A 20,293-nucleotide genomic window follows, 5' to 3' on the forward strand; every position below is an offset into this window, starting at 1 on the left:
TAGCTCTACTTCGGCCGCCAAAATACGGGTGTCCACTTTAGGTTAAGCTAAGGTTTATAGGTTTAAGGTTATTACCTTTAGTATATATCTATATAACGTGGCGCAGTGGAAGTAGGCGCTCATCGCTTACAGCGATTGCGAGGCTTTGTAAGCGACGGGAAGGGACGGAGAGAAGAGTACTGTTTGTGTGTGAGATGGTGAACGTGGGGGCTGATCAGCAAACGACGATCTGCATTGGGTTGGAAGATGGGAGGGGCTTGTTTGTGTGGGAAGTGAAGCTTTAAGAGCCATCGTGAGTGATGGAAGAGGGGGGAAGAGGAGAAAGGTGAGTTGAGATGATGAGGGAACACGAAAGCATTTGTTGATATAAACGCTTTCTTAGAGTAAGATGTTGAGTCATGGCGGATGTGCATGATACTTATACGTAAAATCATGGAAAACAACTCGTTTTGACAGTAACTACCGTACCGACATGGCAGACTCTTTGCTAAACAAGAGACTAAACGGTTACCGCCCTGTGAAGAATCGGCGCGCAACCAACATCTAGCTAATACTATTACTATGCGATTCAGTCAATCTATCATGGAAGCATTAAACCGGTCCACAACAAATATGCGAACGCGCTGTCAACAATTGCCCTGACTCCCTACGAGGAATCCGAAGCCGGCAGCCCATAGGTCCCGAAACCCCACCCGCCGTGCAGTGGCAACAGGGGCAATGAAAACTGCCTAATCAAGAATTCAAAAGTAGGAGAGTACACAACAACGTGAACGCCAATGTGCAACCCATCGACGAACAGACCTACTGACGTCCCATCGGACAAGAAACCCGCAAGTAGACCGGTGAATGGGTTCAGGAAAACCTCATCAATTTGGACCAGGCCGGAGGAGTAAAAGGTCCAATCGTGACTGAGGTCGGAGACGGTACCGCTGGCGATTGGGACGCTATCTGTCAGGGGTACAAGCGGGATCGGGGGGTTAGAGGGGACAGGAATAATGGGTAATAGATCTGGGATGAATGTTGGCACAACATCAAGAAAGTCCTCCACTACGTCCGCGATGACCCCACTTGCTACAGGCAATGGGAGGGGGTTGCTCAATAACGTGGGTACGGCATCGGTGATGTCATCTAGCAAGCTACTTGCAACGGGCAAGAGGTTCTCTACCTCCGTAGCTGGAAACTCAACTGGAAATTCCGGTTCACCCAATGGCAAGGGTAGTGAGATAGGAGGTATATCAAGAGCAGCAAGTGTCGGTAGGGAAGAGAGTACTTCGGTGGGAATTGCATCCACCAAAGTAGCTGCCAGGCCTGTAACGTTCACAGGGGGGACTGCAACCAGCGTTGGCAAAAGAGGTAGGAGAACTGATTGGACCTCAGCCGGAGTCAAGTCTTCGAACAGCGTTGGTAGGGTAGGAAGAGGCGGGATGGCGATTGCCGGGATGTTGGGCAACGCTGGAAGAATCGCGGGCAAGATGGAGGCCACAGGCGAAGCAGCAATCTCGGTGATCGCATCCGAAGGCAGGAGTGAGACGACAGGGGGAACCGCCAACAGAGGTGCTGGGGGGAACAATGGGGGGAGTCCGTAGTGGGGTGGGAGCCCTATTGGCGGGAAGAATGGTGGCAACGCTGGTACCACTGTAGTATCTTCTGGCACTACGGTTGAAAGACTAGGGATCGGTAGTGCTACAGGCTGGAATACTGGCGGCAGCAATGGGAGCGGGAGGGGAACGGATGGAGTCTGCACAGCAGCCGCCAATGATGAGATCTGTGGGACCACAGAAACTGCGGGGACTAGGGACGGTAGCGCGGCTGAAGATGCCCTACTGAGAGCCAAAGATGGGACCGGGATGGGTGCGGAAATGGATGCAACATTGGTGACGAGTTGTTGCAATGTGGACACTGGAGCAGCTGGAATTTGCGCCACGGAGCTCACAATGGATACCAGCGTTGAAGGATTCAAAATGGGCGGTAAGAGGGCAGAAAGAGGTGCAACCGATGGTACAACAACTGGGGCGAGAGAAGAAGCTCGAGATGCTGCACTAGTCGAGCTTGCCGGGAGAACTGTTGTTGAGAGTCTGGTTGGCGCAGGTACCGGCACAGCTGGCAGAATTTGTGGAAGCAGCTGTGGGTTCGGGAGAGCGTTTACAACGGAGAGAAAGGGAACCCCTAGTAGCAAGGACTTCTCCATGAAGGAAGACTTGGACCTCATCGTTCCGGTGCCTGCCAGTGTGCAGCGAGGTAAAAAGAAGAATCGATTGCTGAAGCAGGAGTCAATGTGATCATCCAATGCCAGCATAGGCAAAGAAAGGTGGCTCAAGGATTTTCGATAATTGCAGGAAAGAGGGTTATAAAGCAGCCAAGGCATGGCACATTCCGGAGGGTTGTTCTCTACCCAGTGGCATGTTTTAACATGCAATGGCACATTCTTTGTCGACGTATACGAACACCATTCGGACATGTCCGGTCCAGAGCGATTGGAAGCTGTAGGTTCGAGTTAGAGGTAAGGTTAATGTATAGTCTTCACCGATACCCTTATCAGTGAGTGTTTCCAACTTCGTGCTACGCTCTTCTTCATTGTGTGCACCAATCGTCCATGGTTCCGCAACAACCGAGTCGAATAATCCATTGAACTTGGCATCTGCAATATCCGACGATGAGGAGGGCCCAAATGCAGTGTGTAATGTGATCATATTGTCCTAGTCTAGGAGGATGGGAGCTATCTATGGGCAAGCACCGCCAAGAGGCTAAGCCCGTCACACGTGACCCAGGCGTTCATGACACAGCAGCATCAGAGTATCTCTTACATGCAGCACTCCTTTCGTGAACATACTTAAGCCCTGCAAGGCAACCCACCACGTTACCGACTGACAGAACTTATCCCAAAGTAGAATGATTGCGACGTGGGGACCTCATGATCGAGTGAATTCCACCGTTGCGTCCCAAGAGCTTGGTAGCAGGAACAATCGCTATGTGTTTCGCATATCATCAGGGCGAACATTATTGTCAGTTAATTCATAGGAGTAGGAGTAGTGGTGATGAAGTTGATATATACTACTTGCATCTTTGACGCGATGCGACGCGTCCACAAAAGTGAGCTAGTGTGATGACCTTGCTCACTCCTTGCTGCCACGGCTTTCTTACTTTGCATACAACCCAGCACTTTTTTATACGACAGATAACGAGATCGATTTTTGACGAAAGAGTGTTCGTGGAAGACATGCGATATCAAGGAAATACTATTTGTCTTCCGCCTAATAGGGGCTGCCTCAATGTGTGTCTTTGAAGATACCATGCACATGTAATTACACCCCCACTACACCCAAAAGCAGGCATATCACTTTTCTACCCCTATCACGCACCCCTCAGCACACTTTCCATAGTTCCAAACACTAAAGCGGTTTCGTGGTGCGACTACAACGAGCGCTGCTGGATAATATGCATTGTCAAGGTGTACGACGCGGGTTGATTTATATCATGTAGGACCTTACTTCTGAGAAAATTTGGTTTCTCGGAAAATGGCTGCGGCTTTACCTACTGACACGAGGATCGATCAAGAAAAGCAAGATCAAAAAAAAGCCGGATAAAGACATATAGCCAAGGTATTCTACATGTGTAGGTATTTGTGACTCGCTGCATTCCAGTTCGGTAGTAGAGAGGAGAACAAAGAAAGTAAAGAATTATGAATAGGAAATGTATTCGCAGTCGTTCGCCATGTGCTGAACATGTCTGCCATCTCGTGGGTAAGCCTGGGATGGATCTATACATATCTGGGATATGTAGACGGATCTCGGTGCCTCTTAATCTCTGCCGCAGTATCCAGTCCTGATCCAGTCCTGATCCAGTCCTGGTCAAGGTCCAACAACTGATGCCCAATCTGAATCAAGTCTTCTGACTCTTACCAGTCTGCACCAAATCCCACCTAGTCCTCATCAACTCATCCCAAACCACCATCAACCCTCGGTCTCCCCATTGTCCCCATCATTCGTCCATTCATCCCAGGCCACATCACCAGTACCCTCAGCGCCAACGCCTACTTCGATGTCCTCCCCCTCCTCCCCTTCAACTTCCTCCCCAGTCGAAAACACGAATCCTTCGAGCTCGTCAACGTCGCTCCCAGACGGAAACACGAAGTCCTCATACTGTCCACTCCCTGGCTGCTGGACCAACAGAGACCTAGGGTCTATAAACCTTTCTTGCCTCTCGTTAGTGACATCTGGTGTCCATGATGCACCTCCCATCGTGTCCTGTGTTTGATTGTTGAAATCTTGTGCCCATGATCCACCACGTATCGTGTTTGATGCCTGATTGTTATTATCTTCTGCCCACGTACCAACCCCCATCATATTTTGCCCCTCGTCATCGAACTCCTGTTCCCACAATCCACCCTGCATATCGGTACTGTTTTGCGGCTCATTTGTGTACTCTGGTGCCCAAGATCTGTTAGTGAAACCAGGTGTCCACGCACGGTTCCCCAAGACAGGGCCCTCATTGATGATATGTGATAACCACGATGTATCATTATCCTCAGGCTGCATCATGTTCTGGCTCTCGTCGGAGAAATCTGGTATCAAAGATGAAGACGAGATCGATGGACGTTGATACATCGGGGGCGAAGGCGATGGTGTGAACCTAGGTTCAGATGTCGTGAGGTCGATCATGGGTTCTTTGGCTCTGCCTTTACCTTTGTCTCTTTTAGTGTTCATGCTTCCGTCATCGTCGTTGTGCAGAAAAGCACCCATCTCCATGCTCTCATTACTGTCTGTTGCCTTTTCCTTGCCCTTAATGTTGGTTTGCCTGTTCGTCGTGAAACCGTACTGATTAGCTACGGGTGACGTAGAACTGCCTTCAATTATCTTCTCACTCTCTTCTGTTGCTTTCTCCTTACCCTTCTTACTTCTCTTGGAACGAGACTTTGGCTGTGGTGCTTCACGTTTATTCTGACTCTTGAGAATGTAAGACGGTGCGACGGAGGGGAACAGTCCTTTTGGGGGAACAGCGTGAAGCCCTGAAATACCGGCAACGCGAGGGAGAGCTGGAGGACCCATGGGCATTTTACTAGTAGTGTTGGTAGTATTTGGGGCGAGTCTTCCACCCATGATTGTGGAAATGCTCGGGAGGTTGAAACGAGAGGTGGGTGGGAGGGGGAAAGCAGAGGCTGAACGGCCGGAGAAAGCAAAATTTGGTTGACCAGGGGGAGTAGGGACCGAACGACTGCCGATTGACATGGGAGCAAGATCGGTAGAGGTATAGGGACGTCTGAGGTCGGAGGTGGATGTGGCTAGGCGGCTGTGTGCGGAGGACGATGGGAGGATAGAAGAAGGGAGTGAATGACTAGTGAATGTAGAAGAAGAGGGCCCAGCAAATCTAGACGAGGACTGGCTGCCGCTGGTAGATGAAGATGAGCCTGCGAATCCAGAGGATGAACGACCTGAGGCAGCAGACGAAGATGCGCCACCGAAGCCGGACAGAAATGGGCCATAGAATGTAGTTGAAGGTGGGCCAGAAAACGTGGATAGAGATGGGCTAACGATGGCATTGGAACTGGAACCGGTGGTCGTAGACGAAGAAGGGCCAGCATACCTAGGCGACGACGGACCAGGCGCTCCAATCCCACTAGCAGCACCACCACTACCAACCCCAGGAGCCGTCGACGTCGAACTGGAGGCCCTCATCTCATACTTCTTCACCAAATCATAACCCTTTTTAACACCACTGTGGTCCAAGTAGCCCATTCGGTACGCCAACCAAAACGGATTCCCATCCGTGGTCCGCGGGTCCCGCACACCACTATGCACTTCTCTTTTTTGGGTGTTCCAGGCCATGAAAACGCTGTGGTACTGGTTTGGGGTCAGGATCTCAAATAGGGCGTCTTTGATGGCGAAGTGGGTTTTGAGCTCTATGGGTGGGATTTGGGTGGGATCGTTGGAATTGTTGGGGTTGGAGGTGTGTAAGATGATGGTACGATTACGGCTTGTGATACTGGGGGAGTGGGCGATACTAACGCCGGTGCTCGTTGTATCGTCTATTGTGGTAGCTGGAGTAGAGACGATGGCGGTGGCTGTGGTGTTGTCTGTTGTGGTGGCCGGAGTGAACACAGCGCCGGTGCCCGTGGAATTTCCAGCTGCAATTGGTGGAGCAGAAACATCATTGGTCGCCGTGGTGCTGTCAGTAGTAGATGAAGTAACAGGAACATCAGTGACCGTAACATCATCCGTCGTGGTGGCCGGGACAAACGGGACCGTGCTACCGGCGGTGTTGCAGTTGGACGAAGTTAGAGGCCTCTGACCCTCGGGGGCCGCGTCGTCGGACATGTTGTTCACACTGGCGCCGCCGGTAAGATATGATATCGTCGTATGGGAGGTGGAAACTATTGTCGTTCAAAGTTACGGTTGCCGCAAAGGCTGTACTCCTACGCCAGCGAAGATAGCGAAGGTCGTCGACCAAGGGCGAAAATCCGTGGCGTTGTATGCGCAAAAGACCTGTGAGAAGCTCGTCAGCACCGGCAGCTTAGAATTGGGTGGAATTGTGTCCAGATTCTGCGGCTGCTGCTGTGAGAAAAAAAAAGCAAGAGTAACAGAGAGTAACATACAGATTATATATCTCCGTCTTGGATTCGCGTCTCGCAGTGATTGCAGGTTCCTGCCACTATGGGGTGCGAGACTGTATGTAGACGCAGTGAATGGCGCTTGAGTTCGGAATGGGAATGCTGCTATGCGCGGGGCAAGAGATGCTCAGTCGAGGGAAGTTGAGGTCGCATTCACTTGGAGCTGGAGTTGCTATGTGGTCCATGCCGAGAGAGTAGTGTGAGGGCGTTTGTAGTTGGCGTGTGGGAAGATGGAGGGTGGCTGTAATCCGTCTTCGAGAATGGGGGGCGAAGGTGGGCATATTGTGAGTGTCCGCAAGGCCTGAGACGTTGAAGAAGAAGAGATACAATAGCATCCCCATAAGAAACATGCTCGAAAAAGAGCCTTCAGTCCCAATCGTATACCCTCACTTACCAGCGCCAACACCAGAAACTCGGACAATAGTCTACGTACCCTAAACCGCGCTCCACCACCAATCAGCTCACCCATGCATATGCGTCCCAGACTCTCTGTAAATATTAGGAAATTTCAGCAGCTGTAAACAGTACCTCCACCCCAAGCCCGCCATCTCATTAAAAAAAAAGGTTGACTGTGCAGAAGACCATTGCCCCTAGAAGAAATGACTGCACAAACTCACCCTACCAACCAAGTAAAAAAAAGAAAATTCTGAAAAACAGAAAACAAATCACAAAAAACTTAAGCAACAGAAAGAAAAGGCCACTCTCTCCCCACCACCCAAGATCACCAAAAAAGGAACCAAAACCCAATCTAACATACCCAGCGAAAAAACTGACAGCATTGCAACAGCGTAAAAAACACAGCTACAGTACAAGCAAGCAAGAGAGCACAGCCCCACAGCCCAACAAAACCCCCAACCCCGAACCACTCAACACAAACCCTCCCCCCCCACATCATCAATCGCAGATGTGCCATTCTCCCCTTCTAACCTCGAGCGCACCGCGATGCATCCTGGGAACCAAGGAGCTGAGAAGTGTCATCATCACACGCTATAGGAAACACGAAATAGCGAGGAGGTAGAAGTAAAGGGGGAAGGGGGAAAGGAGACACTGACACATAGACAAAGAATCAGAAATATGCGAGAAAAAAAACACCCTCCCACCGGACTTGTCAAAAAAAATCTCTGTTGTGATACTGTCTTATACCTACAACCTATTTCTTCCAACGCCCTGGGAGCATAGGATACGCCGAAGCCATGCCTGAATCCGATGGAGTAAGTCCACGCTCGTTTTCTTATTCATACAATCCCGCACTCTGAAATCGAGAGAGGGGCAAGAAGAGCAGGTTTGAAAACAACCATGGCTCACTCTGAAAAAAAAAAGATCCCCCCGGCCAAATTCCCATCTTGCGTTTGAACGCCCAAGAAATCCCGGCTTCGACTCCGCTTCTCCCCCCTATCCGCCACGCATATCGACCGAAGAAAGAGGGGGGGAAGGGACGCGACGAGCAACCATTTCACACATAACCTAGGCGTAGAATCAGCTCGACTTGTCTCTACACACGCATAAGCTGCTCACAGCAGAATCACAAGATACCTTTCCGGGCGCCCTGGAAGAAGAAGCGAACGATGAAGACCTGCAAGCCAGCCATGGTGACAATCAGCCCGCTCTCCATCAGGCTAAAGTTGAAGATGCGCTTCTCGGTGCTCTTGACCGTGCTGAAGTTGCGGTTCTCGCGCGTGCGAAAGTACTTTTGGTTGCGGGAGATGGTCGAGAGTTGGGCCGAGACCTTGAGGATGGATTCTTCGAGCACAGAGGTTTGTTCGGGCGAGGAGCCTTGTTTCGATGGGATTTTGGCGCGTTCGGTCTCGTTTTCAACCTGTTTATTTTGGGGGTGCTTGTGTTAGCAAACGAGTACGGCTTTATTTCTGTGCCAGTGCGTGTACAATACTGTACACAGCCCTGACACCAACGGAAAATAAAAACTCACAGCAATCTCAAAATCCACCATCTTCTCCGTCCATGTACTCATCTCATTATTAAAGCAAAACTTGTACTCGCCCACCTCATTCGCCGTAAACACAAAGTCCCCTTGCCGTTCCTTGAAGCCATCCAAAATCACCCTGTCATTGGTACCGTCGCCCGTAACAGGCCCAGAGACAACGTAATCAATGTCGAAACTGCCGCCACTCTGCACGGCAAAGTAAAACGCGACTTTGCTGCCCTTGTTCTCGACATGGGCGAAGAAGCACGCCCGTTCGTGGGAACCGAGGAGGTAGGTTAGTGCGGTGGCGGAGACGGTCGTGAGGAAGGTGGCGATGAGGCCGGTGATGGTGAGGAGGAGCCGCATCGTGTGTCTGGTGGGAGAGCGCAGGGCGGCGGCGTGCGGTTGTGATTGGGATGCGCTGGGGCGCGATGTTCGAGGTTGGAGCAAGTTGTACAGCTGGCGAGAACGTCGGGGAAAAGTGGCGCCGATGCAGGGAGGTAAGGCGCGGGGACGGGGGGTATGGTCCAATGGGAGGGCGCGATGGCACGGAGATTAGCCCCTGCTAGAACTCACATCATGAGTGTATTATTTAGTAAAGGCATACTGTGTACCAAAGGTTATCCTTACAACACAAACCGGCAGACATGAACTCCAAGCGACCACGCGAAGTTGTGGAAAATGCTGTTCCGTTATTCCATTGTTTGCTATGGCTGCTGCCTTTCATAGTAGTCTACACTGCATCGTCACACCGCTGATCCAATGCCAGTGCCAACGTCATGTTTGCGCACCTACTATCACGCGACACATATGACACATTCCCCGAACATACCAGTCCTGCATGTGAGTGTTTATGTGTCATCAAGGCAGGAACCCGCCGGTTTCTCCTTGCTACGTGTGGTCCAGAGTCGCTAATGCTACAGCGCTGTGTACTCAAAATGCTCGACCTTCATGGTAATGATATCTTTTTGCCCTATGATTCCAATCATGATGACTTCGTTCGTATCGTATCGTGTATCGTATCGTATCGTACAACACCACCGTCATTCTTCAGCGGATGAAGATGGAATCTGACTTGCCCCAGAAGCTCTTGCTCTTGTTGGGGTGCTCGAGGCCGAGACTAATATCGTCGCGGTTTCCTATAATCTCGAAAATGATTTCATCTACAGAGGAATTAGTGAGAGAGTAGGGGATGAGACTGGGAAATGACATGCCATCCTCAATGTATTCTGGTCGCGCGTATTGGGCCTTGGGCACCAGGGCAAATTTGATTTTATCAAGCTGCTTGCCCTTGATCTTGGTGAGGTCAGAGATGCGCTGCTTGGTGTCGCTGAATACCTCTCCCTGTGCGGCGTTAGCGGGAGGCCGTGCGCACCACAAGACATGGCTTTACCTCTTTCAATGCCAGTTGGAATGGGATGCCGTGGGGCTTGGAAGGTTCTTTATCGTAGTGAAATGCCCAAATCCGCTTCGAAGACTCGTCTTCTGTGAAGGGCGCGACGTAGACTTGAGTATAATCGTACAAGCTGACAATTTGATAATCTGATGGCAGCGCTTTGTGAAATTTGTGCATATGGACCTCGTAAGCTCGGGCTTTTTGCATGACTTCGTCACTAATGTTGGCCTTCTTTTGCAGTGCTTCGAGCAGGTCTGAAACCTGGGCGTTTTTGGGTACCATCAATGTGTACTCCTCCTGTAGTAGGTTAGTGTTTGCGTATCGACAACATAGCCAGAGAATACCCTACCTCTTTGCTGAGTCCCTCTGGTAACCAAGTCACCTTGATGGGCTTGCGTTGCTCAAGCTCCTTCAGACTCATCTCCAGCACCTCGTAATAGAGTGCATCTGGCCGCTGTGTTGCACTCGCAGAGTACTGGTACGGTCCGGGAAACAAAATGTTGGCGAGTGTGGAGTTGGCGTTGTACTTGACAGCCATCTTTGGCTTGCCGGTAGTGCTGACGGTGGTGAAGCGCAAATAGGACGAATCTATCTTGAGCTGTTCCGCCACTTTACTAGCGAACTGGTCATATGCCATCTTCTTGCTTAGTGTCAATGAAAATGTGGGTAGGTCAGTCGGTTCTGCCACTCTTGGCACGAACTCGACATTGATACGATTGAGCAGGTAGTCGTAGAATTCCTTCGCTTCAACATAACCTCCGGCTGCGGTGATCTCCTTGATCTCCTTGTCGCTTGGTATCCGCTGCACGGTAATAATGTCGCCATCTTGCAGCTCGGATTGGGCCAGCGTAACCTTGGGTTTCATCGCTTCTATCATGTTCTGCTTGATCTCCTCTGATAACTTGATCGGAGTTCCAGCGGGCCAGCCCATCATTTTGTTGATTACAGGTGTGAGATCCGAGACCTTGTCTTGCAACGCTGCGTAAAATGTGCCGATGCCGAAAAGACTCTGTGTCTTCGTGTCGAAATGCTTCAGGAAGATCATGATGGGCCTGTTGCTGGCCAGGCCTTTCAAATCGACCGTCTTCTCACCAAATACCGGCGCCCCGCTCTCGTCGCGACTTTCAGCCCTCTCAATCCATAGTCGGAATTGTGCTTGCTTGGTACCGTGCTTACTCGCGGCCTCCTCGACCGTCATGTCAGGAAACTCGAGCGCGGTGTCAGGACGGACGGTGCCGTTTTGGCGATTGACCATGGACCAAGGCCGTATCATGTCAGCATCGACGCCCAAATCCTCTGCCACCGTCTTTGCAAAGTCAGCCATGGTCGTTGCTCTCAGGATGCGATAAATCTTGGGATTGGCGGCACCCTCCGTATCGCCCTTCCAAGGCACAATGTCGAATCCTTGGTAGACCTTGAAATTATCCTCGGATGCGACTGCCAAGTCCATATAGAGATGGGCTTCCTCACGCTCCTTCTTACGGCGCTCGAGAGTGGCCTTTTCTTCTGCAAGACGTTCGGCTAGGTGTTTAGGAGGTTCGACCGTCTTCCCGTCCATCAAGACTTGATCGAGCCGTGTCTCTCTAATGTATACCAACATGTACGCACTCATCGATCGTTTTGCGGACCAGTTTCGGGTATAAGGATTCCTCGCGCCCGTGTTTCCATTCGCCTGCGTGTAGTCGCCACCAAAATTCTCTTCGAGGGCTTCGCGGAGAGTCGCACGCGTCACGCGGTCATCGTCAAACTTGTAAAAATGGCCATCCTTGGTGGGCTTGATGAAAGCGTAGTAGTGTCCAGCATTGAGATCTCCACTGTGCACAAGAACACCGTGGAGATGGTAGACCCAAGATTCTGACCGGTCAGCGGCATCCGAAAGGTAGGGGGATGCATCCCAAATCTCAGGAAACTCGTAGCGGTCATTCACCTTCATCATGGCGTCCCGTTGGAAATCGTATTCGAAGCGCTTGAGTTGGAGGTGTAGTACGGGTGGAAAGCTCTCAAAGATTACACCCTTTCTCGCATCCTGGAGACCAAAACCCTCTGCAAAATACTTGTTCTCGCCGTCCATGGTTTCTACTTGGATGTAGTCCTTGAAGCTGTCATCCAACGTCTTGTTTCCGCTCACATTCAATTGAATATCCCAGAACTCCTCCGTCCTGGAGGATTCATAGTCGACATTGATGCAGGAGATGTAAGTCTTCATTTTGCCAACAAACATCCTAGTCAACGCGCCCTCTGCTTCAGTGCCCTTCATCTTCTCGTCTAGCTTGTCCATGAGTACACGCGACAACTCTTGCACATCTTGTTGCTCGAAAATCTGTTTGGAATCCCAGCCGAAAGAGAGGGTCAAGTCTGTTGTGCCTACGGCACCATTTGAAGTCTGGAGGAGATAAAACAGGCGCTGAAGGGCATAGGCGCTGTTGGTCCGATCCGATTCCTCTGCTGTTGGTATTTGGTAGACAGCCTGCTCTCGTCAGAGAGGGTGGCCTGAGAAACGAGGAAAAGACGGAAAAGACAGCTACGTACCTGACGGAATGCTTGTGTAAAGAAGAGGGATTGGAGAAGCGAGTTTAGGTAGCAGGTCGCGCCTTGGTTCTTTAGGCCAACCATGCCCGTTTCCTTTTTCGAGTCGTAGCTGATCGTGTTAGTTATGAGGGAGGGACAGAGGTAGAAGAGACAAAAGGGGAGGTTTACTTGAGGAAGTTGTGCCATAGGACGCCTGTTGGGTCCTTGAGCACTCTGACGTATGCGGTCACGTTGCAGCAATTGTCTTCGACCATGGGACGTCCCCTGTCATCCCAAGAATTGCTGAAGAGGCGCCTCAGTTCGGCGAAGCGTGTGAAGCCCCAATCGCCTTCCTCGGCTGTGAAGCGATGGTTCGCGGTGTGGGTGATGTACATGGTAGGGTCTTTTGGATTCCACAGTACCAGCATGAACTGCACGCAGGCATACCAGTCCTCGGGCATCTGATTCTCCTCATAGGCCTGCTCGAGATAGAAGGAGGCAAAGTCAACGTTGTTACCGTAGGGGAAGAATAGTATCCGCCAGGGATGTCCGCCGCAGTCGAAGATGGGGCCATGTTCACGCCTGGTCAGCGTCCGCCAGTCCTTGATTTCCCATGTGTGGTGAGCTTCGGCTTCGGTCTCATAGTCTGGTGACTCGGGCAAGTGCTTCTTGAAGAAGGCGTCGTATTCGTCGGCGCGGGGCTCTGGCTCGGTCTCGACCTCAACTTCGTCCATCTGGTCGTCCGTGTCGTCTGGGGTGATGATGGCGACATCGGTCTTCTCATCGTAGTCTTGGTCAATGACCATGTCGCTAGCAATCTGTGGTTCGCGCGGCGGCGTAAGCATGGTTGCTGTTGGCTGTGGGCAGCGAAATGGCGTGGTAGCTGAGAGTGGACCAAGGTGAGAGGGAAGAGGGTGGGGAGGAGCTTTGAGAGGGGGTGGTGTAGTAGTAGTAGGAGTAGAAGTAGGTGGTGGTGGTGGTAGTGTTGGTGATTTTGGTGGTGGTGTGGTGGATGGTTTGGCGCAGAGCCGACTTACGTGATCCATCATGCCTGATTGGAAATAGTAGTAGTAGTAGTCGTCGTTGTAGTCGTAGTAGCAGTCGTAGTAGGGGCGAAGGTGGTGGTGGTGGTGGTGGTGGGCAGGGCTGGCGGGCGCGGGTGGCGGCGGGCCAGGCAGCAGCAACGGAGGCGCGCAGGGAAGGCGCAAAGGGTGGTCGTGGTCGTAGTCGGCAGGAACTATGGTGTGCGCTGCTCACACGCGTGCAGAAGAACGGTGGTGGTGCCCAAGGGAAGGTGCGCGCGTCGGGTTGGCTGCTACCAAGGGAAGGTGCAGGGCAGAGCAGGGCAGGGCAGGTGGGCAGAATGCTTTGGGACAGATAATCCGCGGACAGGTATACAAGATACCTAGAGGGACGGCGGCCGGGGGGGGGGGGGGGAGAGATGGCCTTTCCTCGCTAACGAGAAAAAAAAGATGAGCCGTCGAGTGGAACAAATAAAGGGCACACACTGTGGCTGAGAACGATGCTTTGCACCTTTCAAAAAAGAAAAAAAAAGAAAAAGGAGGCGGTGGTATGGCAAGAGGCACACACACTCTCTTTCTGGGTGTGACTCTCTCTGTGCGTGTCTCTCTCTCTTACGCACACAAAGAACTGAAGTCTGGGGAAGGCGTTCGAAGGAGGCGGGCAATCAGACAGCTAAGAGTAGAGTAGCAGCCTGTCGGTACCTAGACAGAAACACAGTAGGGTAAGATGATGCAGGCCTCGGTGGACAATGGCTGGACCTTGGCATCGACTAGGTATGAACTTTGTACTTTGATACGTTTAGCAGTCGGAACAGTACCCATAGTGGAGAAAAAGTGAGTCCCAGCCCGCAGCCTACGCACGACGTCATCTGCTGTTCCCTCCCACTTCAATCTGCACACACGCACACACATATACACAGATGATACACAGACACATCCAACACACACGCATACACGCACACACAGAACTCACAATTGCACAACACAACACACACACTGTGAACAGAAAGCGCATCCGCCCGTGGCCAACAGCAAAAATGCCTGCTAACCTGCTGCTGGCGCCAATGGGCATGGTATGCTTGTCTGTTTGGCAAGTGCAGTTCGGCAAACGCAAACTCGTGCATGGCATGCGTGCAGAGTACTGTGTGTATAGTACAGGATGTAGTGGCTACCAACTCAACGACAGAGACCGACTGGTTGCACAATTCATTTCTGTCGGGCTGCCGTTATTTTTGTTGTCGTTGTCGCCATCGTCATTGTGATCGTGGTCGTGGTTGGGAGTCGGGACCCTCGCCACATTGCGGAGCGGAAGTGGCGTCACGTGGGGCCTGCCCAGCCAACATTTGAACACTGTCTATACTCTGTGAACCTCAATCAATGCCAACAACCCAAAGCTTCCTGGCCTCCCCGCACGCCTTCTGTGCCCTCAAGCTGTCTGGTCTATAGTAGTACAACTGTAACTCTATCCCGTCCTCTATAGATACCCCTGAAGAGTTCTCTCCCCTTCTCCCTCCTTCCACCTGCCCAAAGCTTCACAGAAGCCATGGGAATGGCTTGGAGACGGCGCGTTGCTTTGCATGCACCACCTTTAGTTCAATTCACAAAAACTGCCCCAGTGCAATGGCAATCCAAATCCTCGTTGTTGCTTCTTGCGAGGCGCTGCTTTGCCCAACCCGCTGCTGTGCCTCCCACATGGAGGCCGTCTTCGGCCCTGGATGAGTGAGTCGAAAGCGCCTCTTCACTCTTCACACTCTTCACACAGCGGTGCGGGGAATCCTCCACAACAAATCCAAACTGACACGTAATCTCCAGCTGGGTGCAACGTGAAGCAAGACCCATCAGCCTGCGCCAATTGACTTTTTTCGGCCGCACCTTGACCGAGTCGCGTCTGTTGGACTCTGCCAACTACTGCAGGCTCGAGTTGCCCACCAGGTGCCAAACGCCCTTCATCCTCCAGAGAGTATGCCCCTGCTGAGATGGTCTAGACTTGCACATCGCCTTCGTGACATTCAGACGCTGCCCTATGTCGTCGTGGCCAATCCCCATCTTGCCCATGTCTACGAGTCCTATCTGCGAGCTTTCGAGCGCTTCCGTCGCGTGCCTGAGATTCGATCTTTGGAGGAGAACGAGAGGTACTGCAAGGTGCTCGAAGAAACCTTGACCGAGCATGCCACCGTCATCCCCCGCTTGGCCATCGGCGTGCTCGAGGTAAAGGGTCTCATGAAAGCAGAGGAGACGGACAAGTTCATGACGACGATGCTGCGATCGGTGCGTTCTCTGCGACCCAGTTAGCCACCCTTTGCTAACAGCCATAGCGTATCTCACGCAGGGTCATTGCTGAACAACATCTTGCCCTCACCGAAACCTTCCACTCGCCTTGGCACTTTCCCCAGGCTTCACATCCGCCACACGACCAAGAGGCCGTCGGCGAGATCTTTCTTAAGTGTAATGCTAGGGAAATCGTCCAAGACTGCGGGAACACCATGCAAGAGCTCATCAAACGTGCCTATGGTCCGCACGTCCATCTACCTGAAATCAAGGTGTACGGTCATGTCGACGCCACATTTCCTTACATTCTGAGCCACCTCGAGTACATCATTGGAGAGCTCTTGCGAAACTCGATACAGGCCGTCGTCGAGCACCGCAAGTCCAAGGACGCAGACCTGCCGCCCATCGAGGTGCTGATCTGTGAGACTTCCCAGCATGTCATCATCAGAATCTCCGACCAGGGCGGAGGAATCCCCAATGAGGTTCTGCCGTATCTGTGGAGTTTCAGCAAAGGCCCACGTCGAGAGAAGAGGCTAGAGAATCTGGCCAGGGTTCCAAAGCTCCTAGGGACGTTGCAAGAGTTACAGGTGCCCGGTATTGAGTCAGCAGCGGAATTGCAGCATAGAGTGGACAAGAGGTCAAAGTATGGCAATCCTGCCACCCATCGTGGTTCGGGATCGCTTTCTTCTTTGACGGGAAGGGCCCCGGACAATCGCCTTGGCATTGGTTTGCCAATGTCGCGTTTGTACGCAGGTAAGAAGAAGCATCCTAGAGCTAAAGGTTGCTGACTGACCATGTTATCAGAATACTGGGCCGGTAGCCTGGAGGTTCATAGCTTAGAGGGCTACGGCGTCGATGCCTTTCTGCAAATCTCGAAGCTTGGTAATAAGAATGAGCGACTCAGCACGCGCGCCTCCATGGATGCGATATAGCAAGAGCTCTCTGCTCATGTGTCGGCACGTCCGCCGACACTGCTCCACCAGTCTGACTTGCACACCCTCGCCTGCCTGTCTCCTCTGATTCAAACACTTCTACTATTTCCTGCGATCAGCACCTACACGCGTCAGAGCGACACACTTACACTAGCCATATTGTTCCCAAACATCGATCCTGTTGAGCACTCTAGCATGCATGTGAATAACCTTGTAAGTACCAGCGCAACGCGTCACCATGAAGAAGAGTGCTGACGCCTCCTCACAGCCACCGACGGGTAGCCATGTCGCTCCACATGCTCACCCCTCGCTCGTGGAATCTGGGCCGGCCTGCAATCCAACCCAACGCCTCGAAGATTTGGCCCTTAGTCTGCCTCTGCAGGTGGACCTTGAAGGGCTCGCTGCCTCTGGACAAAACGATGTGCACAGCATGTACCATCCTCGCGTGAGAAGATCTGTCTCAGCCAGTCAAGGTAAGTTGATAGTTCACTGACCACGCCGACACCCTGCCATCAGCGGCTCACCTTGGGCGTGGCGCTGAGACAAGATAGCTTGTAGTCTAATGGTAGACCCCTCTCACAGTTCCAAAGAAGGTTGACATAAGCACAGCAATGGAGCACGTCGACATCGTCACTTGTTGGAAGGGTCTCTCCCATCCACAAGCGTGCGAGCTCGCCTTCTGGGAACACGCGTTCCGAGATTGCATCAGGCTGCAAATTGAGGGCTTTCTGAGGACCCTAATTGCCTCACAAGTCGGGCAAGACCAAAGTAAGTAGATGACCTAGCGCCGCCCAGCGCTTGCCGTTGAGAGGACACGCAACAAAATCACTCATACAATCTCTACCAATGAGATGTTGAGTACTAATTTTACGACAGGGCCTGCTGACGATTTCTTGCTTCTCTTCGATATCAATGAGCGTCTTGCTAACGCGGGCTCCCACGCAGTCAAGATTGACAGCAATGCGCTCATCGATAGCATGATGGATCTCTTCTATCATGAAGCTCCTTTCCGCCCAGGGGGCTCTTTCGACTGGGGGATCAGTTCTGAAAATCTTCCCCGGTTTCTCTGCAATCTCGTCTGTACGCAAGACTGCTTCGTCCAGGGTGCGGATGGGCCCATGATTCTCATTGACCAAATCGCTCACGACTATGGCCATCCAATCTTCAACATCACTGCTAAGTTGGCATGGTCTGCACCTAGGGTTAGATTCGATAACGTTCCTTCCTGTGTTAAGCCTGAAGAGGAGTACCGCATCACGCCCGTATTTGTGGAGCCAGCCTCATTATTCGATGCGTCTACTTGTGAACCATACCCAGATCGCTTCCATTACACGGTGACTCGTTCAAATTCTGTGGCTCGGTGGGATGCTGATGCACGCTGCTTTCGCATGTCCCCTTTGGGCAGCATCACGGAGGTTAGTGGCTGATGCGTCGTCCCAAACTACGAACTTGGCTTGGCAGCATTATATTCGGAGTCAACCACAAACCGTAATGAGTAATGTTTGGAAGTCTGATGCTAATCTGCAAGGCAGACGTGCGAGACACATATGACTGTTACTGTAGTCACCTCTTTTCCAGGCAGCGTCCGCTTTGAGCGTTGCTCACGATATCGCATAAACGTCAACGTAACACCCCCCGACGCATCGTCGGATGCCCTATTCTTGCAAGAATCTTCACAACGAAGCCTGCAATCATCTGCGACGAAATCTGGTGTACCCTTATCCTTCAGCAGACTGTCCTCTGAAACTCCTTCGGTCAGCTCGGATTCTGCAGAGCAGTTCTCGCAAAATCATTTGGTTCACTATCTCGACTCCATTGCCGGCCTGCAAAACAGCACATCGCGTGCAGACCTACATCCGCCTTCTGACGCATCAGTTTCTGACGCATCAGTTGGCACCGTGTGCCGAAAGCGCAAAGCTCCCTTGCAAGAGCCTAGTTCTGGTGACATCCTCCTGTACTTGTCCCATCGCGAAGACAGCTTCTCTTGTGAGATGGCTTCAGATGGCTCTAAGAAGCGCCATAGAGCCGACTCCAATGGCGATGTCGAATCTGAGGAGTATTCTGGCTCGCCATCAGGGGAGTCGGAGATGGCCACGGTCGCCAGCGGTTCGATCTTCCGCCCCAGCAACAAGTCTGACGGCCGCAACGCTGGCCGTGTGAAGCGCGCCCGTCTCGTTCCTGCAAACTCCGACAAAGTCGAGGTTACGAACCGCCCCGATTCGATGCAATCCGTAGCATCGAGCTTCTCTGGCGAGTCTAACCAGAACACACCAGACCCTGCCGGCCCACCCCAGTTCTTGCCCGTCAACTCTACTGATGGCAACACAGACACCGCCAACGTGTCAACCGGTACCCGCGACCGGCACGACTCGATGGAGCCCGAGCTGTGCCACCCCGTCCAAAAGCTCGAGGCCAGTAGCATCCCACAGGCACAAATTCAGCAGAACTTCCTCGAGCTGCTCGTCACGTCGTGTGGACCGCGGCACAACGACGACTACATTGACGTCTTCACGGATACTGATGGCGAGGATGGCGTCGACGACGAAAAGATGTAGGACGTCCTCTCTGAAGACTAGTCTACCCATGGCATTTATTACATTCGAACATACTGTTGCACCAAGCGCACTGCCGTTTTGACGGATACCATCGTCGAACATTTCGTTCCCCCCTCGCCTTCTCCTGGGCTCTGAAGATGTAGAAATGAGGGGTTTTTCTTGTGTGGTGTAGGGGTTCAGCTAGCGAGCGAGGCGTTTTGTACCGGATAACGTTGTTGGGGTATTTGTTGGGGCGTTTTGCGTACGGGTGGGTTGTCGGGTATGAGTGTTGCGGTTACTGTTTTTGGCATTGGCACTGGCACTGTCATTGTCATTGCTATGGGTATTGGTATTGTCATCGGGAATGTCACCGGCACTAACACTGTCACGACCACTATTCACTGCTGTGTTTAATTATAATAAAAGGACTGTCGATAACCACCCGTTTGAGGGGTTTGGTGTAGTATACCTCATCCACCTTCCCCCCTCTTTACCATTTTCTTCCTTTACACCCCTTCTCCGTTCCCTGTTACCCCTCTTCCCCTTGCCCCTCGCTTCCCTTCTCCTTACCCTACACCACCATAACCGTATCCCCCCCTCTTTCCCTTCCCAGCTTCCCAGCTGCCCTCACAAAAATGAACACAGACATACATAATACTCTCCCGCTCGCAAAAGGATACACAATGGCATGGGCCGTGTGCTCGGTGTAGATGTTGGTTCTGCGGGATTGTTGGGGTTGGGCTGGATTTGCTTGGGCTTTATGTGCGTGCATGTATAACGTGTGCATGTGTGTATACTTGTACGTGCGCGTGTGCTCATTCATGTTTAAACTACATCCCAATCCCATCCTCACAAAAAAAAACAGTGCAGGTTTTCTACGCAGCGAGTTGGCTTCCTGTGTGGAGTATATACATGACATGGAAGCTGGAGAGGCGGTTGAAGGATAGGGTGCTGGATGCTGGGTGTTGGTGTTGGAAGTTTGGACGCGGAGGTAGGGGGGGAGAGGATACAAGAGAGAAGGGGCGGGTTTCGAGGTCTAAAATGTGTATGTGTGGTTAGGAGCACGATGTGGTAAGATATAATTGTATATCGGTATCGGGCTCTACCA

At 52.0% G+C, this 20,293-nt stretch overlaps 8 protein-coding genes across 8 annotated transcripts; 4 read left to right on the forward strand and 4 right to left on the reverse strand.

The window, feature by feature from the left end:
* Positions 1-646: 646 nt before the first annotated feature.
* Positions 647-2,690, reverse strand: IAQ61_003425 (uncharacterized protein; the record flags this gene model as incomplete). The annotated part of the gene is made up of 2 exons (XM_066095965.1): positions 647-2,481; positions 2,531-2,690. The coding sequence occupies 2 exons, from the start codon at positions 2,688-2,690 to the stop codon at positions 647-649; spliced, it is 1,995 nt and encodes a 664-aa protein (XP_065954210.1).
* Positions 2,691-3,950: 1,260 nt separating this feature from the next.
* Positions 3,951-6,311, reverse strand: IAQ61_003426 (uncharacterized protein; the record flags this gene model as incomplete). Its single annotated transcript, XM_003845041.1, has 1 exon — positions 3,951-6,311. The coding sequence occupies one exon, from the start codon at positions 6,309-6,311 to the stop codon at positions 3,951-3,953; it is 2,361 nt and encodes a 786-aa protein (XP_003845089.1).
* Positions 6,312-7,675: 1,364 nt separating this feature from the next.
* Positions 7,676-8,984, reverse strand: IAQ61_003427 (uncharacterized protein; the record flags this gene model as incomplete). The annotated part of the gene is made up of 2 exons (XM_003845042.2): positions 7,676-8,420; positions 8,532-8,984. Coding segments are annotated over 2 exons (747 nt in total), but the record flags the coding sequence as incomplete, so codon positions are not given.
* A 591-nt stretch (positions 8,985-9,575) lies between these two features.
* IAQ61_003428 (uncharacterized protein) lies at positions 9,576-14,470 on the reverse strand (the record flags this gene model as incomplete). The annotated part of the gene is made up of 5 exons (XM_003845043.2): positions 12,619-14,470; positions 12,451-12,559; positions 10,271-12,388; positions 9,919-10,218; positions 9,576-9,869 (listed from the first exon to the last, which is right to left on the reverse strand). Exons 1-5 carry the CDS (start codon positions 13,476-13,478, stop codon positions 9,576-9,578), a joined length of 3,681 nt encoding a protein of 1,226 aa, XP_003845091.2. The 5' UTR covers positions 13,479-14,470.
* A 524-nt stretch (positions 14,471-14,994) lies between these two features.
* On the forward strand, positions 14,995-16,651 carry IAQ61_003429 (uncharacterized protein; the record flags this gene model as incomplete). Its single annotated transcript, XM_003845044.2, has 5 exons — positions 14,995-15,170; positions 15,264-15,383; positions 15,437-15,719; positions 15,767-16,472; positions 16,524-16,651. The coding sequence occupies 5 exons, from the start codon at positions 14,995-14,997 to the stop codon at positions 16,649-16,651; spliced, it is 1,413 nt and encodes a 470-aa protein (XP_003845092.2).
* Positions 16,652-16,889: 238 nt separating this feature from the next.
* IAQ61_003430 (uncharacterized protein) lies at positions 16,890-17,144 on the forward strand (the record flags this gene model as incomplete). Its single annotated transcript, XM_066095966.1, has 1 exon — positions 16,890-17,144. The coding sequence occupies one exon, from the start codon at positions 16,890-16,892 to the stop codon at positions 17,142-17,144; it is 255 nt and encodes an 84-aa protein (XP_065954211.1).
* Positions 17,145-17,502: 358 nt separating this feature from the next.
* IAQ61_003431 (uncharacterized protein) lies at positions 17,503-18,078 on the forward strand (the record flags this gene model as incomplete). Its single annotated transcript, XM_066095967.1, has 1 exon — positions 17,503-18,078. The coding sequence occupies one exon, from the start codon at positions 17,503-17,505 to the stop codon at positions 18,076-18,078; it is 576 nt and encodes a 191-aa protein (XP_065954212.1).
* Positions 18,079-18,198: 120 nt separating this feature from the next.
* On the forward strand, positions 18,199-19,206 carry IAQ61_003432 (uncharacterized protein; the record flags this gene model as incomplete). Its single annotated transcript, XM_003845045.2, has 1 exon — positions 18,199-19,206. The coding sequence occupies one exon, from the start codon at positions 18,199-18,201 to the stop codon at positions 19,204-19,206; it is 1,008 nt and encodes a 335-aa protein (XP_003845093.2).
* Between the last annotated feature and the right edge of the window lie 1,087 nt (positions 19,207-20,293).

The sequence above is a fragment of the Plenodomus lingam genome, assembly GCF_022343315.1.
Source record: "Plenodomus lingam strain CAN1 chromosome Unknown contig_17, whole genome shotgun sequence".
NCBI lineage: Eukaryota > Fungi > Ascomycota > Dothideomycetes > Pleosporales > Leptosphaeriaceae > Plenodomus > Plenodomus lingam.